Source organism: Oncorhynchus gorbuscha, linkage group LG18, assembly GCF_021184085.1.
Source record: "Oncorhynchus gorbuscha isolate QuinsamMale2020 ecotype Even-year linkage group LG18, OgorEven_v1.0, whole genome shotgun sequence".
NCBI classification, from domain to species: Eukaryota; Metazoa; Chordata; class Actinopteri; order Salmoniformes; family Salmonidae; genus Oncorhynchus; species Oncorhynchus gorbuscha.
Genome location: NC_060190.1, coordinates 80,919,616 through 80,924,361, shown reverse-complemented (window position 1 = coordinate 80,924,361; position 4,746 = coordinate 80,919,616). Strand labels below are relative to the sequence as shown.

Here is a 4,746-nt window from a genome sequence, read left to right as displayed (position 1 = left end):
TATCACAGTTTGCCAGCAACCACAGCATGATTGGCATCTTCCTTCACATCAGCCACTCTCTGGGAATGGTTGGTTTCTCTGACATAAACAGAGGAAAAACTGCGGATGCACAACCAGGTTTCGAAATTGCACCTTGCTGTATTCTACTATTCTAACTCTCAACAGTAAATTGAGACCCCGACTTGAGTTAATTTGTTTCTGGGAATATCAACACGGTTAAGCGTATGATAACTGTCCTATATGTGAGAAATGGCGTAAAGCTAACAAAATGTTAAGTCATATAACTAACTGTCTGTGAGTCACCCAAACAATTTGTGTAGATAAAAAATCCACCAATTGATGAAAAGCACTATGCCTTATAAAACCATGAGACTATAAGATGCTACTTTATCAGAACCACAGCGATCTCAGTGGTGGAAATGTTGGACACACGGGGAGGGTCGACTTACAGATGACATTGACGCTATGTAGATGAGAACGGGGATTTGTGGTCCGCGTAACAACCCTGGCCGCTGCTGATAGACGGTGTTACGAGGTGAAGCTGCTGCCTTTTCGTGGTGTTGTTCCTCCCCGCTCTGCTCTCCTCTGCTTGTCTCTCTCTCCTTCAGGCATCACCAAGCTAACGGACAGCGCCACTCACACCTAGTTCCTGCTTTCCTGCAAACTCACCTTTCCCATCAGGATCATAGTTTAGTTTTGCTTATCTATCTCTAAAAATATATGATTTTAGTCTGCCCGGTTAGAAGCTTCAAGAACACAACTTTTCGAAGAACGCACGGATACTATACCATGTCCCACAATTCTGGCTGGCTCAGCAGTTTAATTGTAAGTACAGAATTGACGTTAAACAGTGTGGGAAAACTTCATTGCGATGGTCAGAACATTGGACAGTGTGAACCCATTTGGGGGTGTGGAGTTGCGTCTCGGTGGGGAAAAACGGTGTTTCAGATGTTGCGCACTGAGTATCCGAGATGATTAGCCTAAATTGGATAAATCAATGATATGTATTTTTTTAAATCAATGCAACTTCAAAGAGAGCGATAAATCACATCATTCTACATTTGATTCGTTTTTTGAAGTTCCATAATTCATGGAATATAATAAGCAAATGTCAAGTCAAGCTGATTTATGTTAATATGAATGCTTTGCAATTCAGTTTTTATTTATAATGTTACACTTATTTGGATGCGTACATCCTAAGCCATAGCGCGTGAATGAACGTAATGTATCTTTTTTTTGTGTCAAATTGATGGTTGAGTTCCGCTGCTATTAACAATCCAAATGCTGAATAATTGGACAGCGGGGATCGCCTCCTCCTCTTAACAGTATGAAATGACCTGTCTGCGGAATGTGTGCTGTTTTAAAGTTGTATTAAGGGAGACATTGAGAGTAATGACGCTGTGAATCAACGGGCCCTGGCTGTTTAAAAAGCACCACAGGGTCTTCGTGTGATCTCTTGTCCCCTGCGCCAACAAAGTGACTCAATGAAAACTCTTCAAAACGGCCCATTTTCAGCGCTATACTTTAATTTGGATAATTCCAAATGTTAATTCAATATTATGTAAATATTTAGGGTCATTATTTAATTTCCTATTTGGTAACATTCTCTTGCTCTTTTTTTCCCAGGTTCGCTTTTAACTTCCTCGGTGTTCCCTCTCCTTCTCCCGCTCCTTCACATCCAACGGTCAATCGGCTGGGTAACGAACCGCGAAGCTGCTCTCTACGTGGATCAGTGGGGTTAAAATCTTCCAACCGCCTGCCAGCCTTGCCAGGAAATCTAAACCTATTCAGAGAGACATGGCGACTAATGGAACTAAAGCCTCGGATGGACACGTTTTAACGGAGGTGAATGCGGAGCCTAATGACAAACCCAAAACCTTGGTCGTAAAAGTCCAGAAAAAGGAACTTCCCGAAAGAGAGAACTGGTCTGGAAAATTTGACTTTCTCCTGTCTTGCGTCGGGTACGCAATTGGACTCGGAAATGTCTGGAGATTTCCTTATCTATGTGGGAAGAACGGAGGAGGTAATCAAGATTTCGGCGCCTTTCCCGTGTTTTCAAAAACAGGAGGCTTAAAAACTTAACCCTTCAAACAGGAAATGTGTTCTGGGTCCCTCATTTAATTATCACAATGGTCTTTTTCTCTCCAGATTGAGCGTAATTATCATTTATTTTAGGCGCAGCATTGTGATACAAAAAAAAATATTGTCTTCATCTCTTCATTTCTTTGGATGATTTGAAATGTTCCCGGTATATCAATGCAAATGGTCGCTTTTATTCACCATTCTATATATGTGTTGTTTACTGACCTTTCACCTTCCATTCAGGGGCCTTCTTGATTCCGTACTTTTTGACGCTCATATTTGCTGGCATGCCCTTGTTTCTGCTCGAAACGTCCCTCGGTCAGTACACATCGATTGGAGGGCTTGGGGTGTGGAAACTGGCTCCCATGTTTAAAGGTAAATCAAAACACTACGTTTAGAGGTTCAACCGAAATACATCTCAATATATACCGTAAGACAATTAGCTCTCCTCATCCAATACTCTTTTTGCTGGTTGTCAATAAACACACACAAATATCTGCAATTTCAGTGCACGCCTCCTCTCCCCGTTGTAATTACAGATCAAACCACATATTTAATTTAATTAGCTAAAGCTATTTTATGTATTTTTTTCTCAAATGGCTCAAGTTGTCACATTATTTAATCTCATATTAACTGACTGTATATACATTCCTAATTCCACGTTTCCCTGTTGTTCCAGGAGTTGGTCTGGCCGCTGCAGTGCTTTCTTTCTGGCTAAATATTTATTACATTGTCATCATTTCCTGGGCCATATACTATCTCTGGTCCTCCTTTACTTCTGTGAGTATGGTGGATATTATTGCTTTTCTATGAAAAAGTTGTAAGTACAAAACAAACAAACCCCCAAAAAAATGGAATTAATGTGAGATTATTGCATTTCGTTCACTGGGAGGTTTAGAAAAGGAAAAGCACATTTCCCTGATGAATGTCTTTAAGTAGCATGACTGAGGACTGAAAGAGCAGGGGGCATAGGCCTCTTCGGTGTTATCCATTTGAATGCTGCACAGAAAGAAATACTGTTTCTTTTATGTATAGTTAATTCAAATATATCGAATTTGGCCATCAGTACCCTTTCAAAAAACAATGTGGTGCATGTCGCCTGGGTGAAAAGAGTTGGGCAAAATGACAAAAAAAAAGTGAGAAAAAGAAGAAAAAAAACTGTCTTTGTTATTACAGGAGTTGCCATGGCAATCATGTGGAAATTCTTGGAATACAGATCGCTGTTACACCAACTACAGCATCCCCAATGCTGCCAACCTCACCAGCGCCGTTCAGGAATTCTGGGAGTAAAGAACATATATTTTATTATATTTTGTTTTAAACATTTTAATTTTTTATTTTTTTGGTCTGTGGTTAGACCACGCAGTGTAGAAAATAATGAATGGGGTTGTAGTTGATGAAAAAAAGGATTTATAAATAGATTTGATTGGTTGGTTGATAGATTGGTTTCATTGGTTGATTTGTCCTATAGACGTAACATGCACCAATTGACGGATGGTCTGGAGAAACCTGGGGAGATCAGAGCGCCTCTAGCCATCACGCTGGCCATCGCGTGGGTCCTGGTTTATTTCTGCATCTGGAAAGGTGTCGCATGGACTGGCAAGGTAAGAGGCTGCCACTGACTAAATTCATAGAGAGGGGCTAAACCGCACAGAGGAATCTTGACATTTGATTTTGGCAGCCATATTGGATTTTTGGCAGCCATATTAGATTTTGGCAGCCGTATTGGATGTTGGGAGGGCGGGGGGGTCCAGCATGTCCCCTGGCTTATTTGCAAAAGTAAGAGGCATTACTATAGATTAAAAATCCATTAAGAAACATTTGACTGGAAACATGGCAGTTAATTCATGCATGGGCTCTAGCTGTAATAATGACGTAAGGAGGGTGGCTCCATTGTCTTGTATTTTAACAAGTCTCTCCCTCCCTCCCTGTTTCAGGTGGTGTACTTCTCAGCGACATACCCCTACTTTATGCTCTTCATCCTCTTCTGCCGCGGCATCACTCTGCCCGGAGCCATCGATGGAATCCTCTTCTACATCACGCCCAACTTCGAGAAGCTCAAGGAATCAGAGGTAGCTAGTCTTTATCAGTGAGCAGATTCAGAAGTAGCTAGTCTTTATCAGTGAACAGATTCAGAGGTAGCTAGCCTTTATCAGTGAGCAGATTCAGAAGTAGCTAGCCGTTATCAGTGAACAGATTCAGAAGTAGCTAGCCTTTATCAGTGAGCAGATTCAGAAGTAGCTAGCCTTTATCAGTGAGCAGATTCAGAAGTAGCTAGCCTTTATCAGTGAGCAGATTCAGAAGTAGCTAGCCTTTATCAGTGAGCAGATTCAGAGGTAGCTAGCCTTTATCAGTGAGCAGATTCAGAGGTAGCTAGCCTTTATCAGTGAGCAGATTCAGAGGTAGCTAACCTTTATCACTGAACAGAATCAGAGGTAGCTAGCCTTTATCACTGAACAGAATCAGAGGGAGAATGGATGCTGATTGCTGTATGTGATGACGTGAGTACCAGTCTGTTTTGACTTGCAGTGTGTTTTGACTTGCATGTGTCTTGACTTGCAGTGTGTTTTGACTTGCAGTGTGTCTTGACTTGCAGTGTGTTCTGACTTGCAGTATGTTTTGACTTGTGGTGTGTTTTGACTTGCAGCCTGTTTTGACTTGCAG

The 4,746-nt window shown here is 41.4% G+C and overlaps 2 protein-coding genes across 2 annotated transcripts in view; both read left to right on the top strand.

Annotated features, from left to right (window-relative positions):
• Positions 1-411: 411 nt before the first annotated feature.
• The window catches only part of LOC124004069 (sodium- and chloride-dependent GABA transporter 1-like), a 30,225-nt gene continuing 25,890 nt past the window's right edge, over positions 412-4,746 (top strand). Inside the window, exons 1-7 of the mRNA XM_046312845.1 lie at positions 412-825; positions 1,627-2,023; positions 2,326-2,457; positions 2,762-2,862; positions 3,259-3,368; positions 3,554-3,686; positions 4,020-4,154. Of these exons, the coding sequence (XP_046168801.1) occupies positions 1,798-2,023; positions 2,326-2,457; positions 2,762-2,862; positions 3,259-3,368; positions 3,554-3,686; positions 4,020-4,154 (837 nt within the window). The 5' untranslated portion in view covers positions 412-825; positions 1,627-1,797. The remainder of the gene's footprint in view (positions 826-1,626; positions 2,024-2,325; positions 2,458-2,761; positions 2,863-3,258; positions 3,369-3,553; positions 3,687-4,019; positions 4,155-4,746) is intronic.
• The window catches only part of LOC124004216 (sodium- and chloride-dependent GABA transporter 1-like), a 26,074-nt gene continuing 24,888 nt past the window's right edge, over positions 3,561-4,746 (top strand). The window contains exons 1-2 of the mRNA XM_046312979.1: positions 3,561-3,686; positions 4,020-4,154. Coding sequence (XP_046168935.1) covers positions 3,561-3,686; positions 4,020-4,154 — 261 coding nt within the window. The remainder of the gene's footprint in view (positions 3,687-4,019; positions 4,155-4,746) is intronic.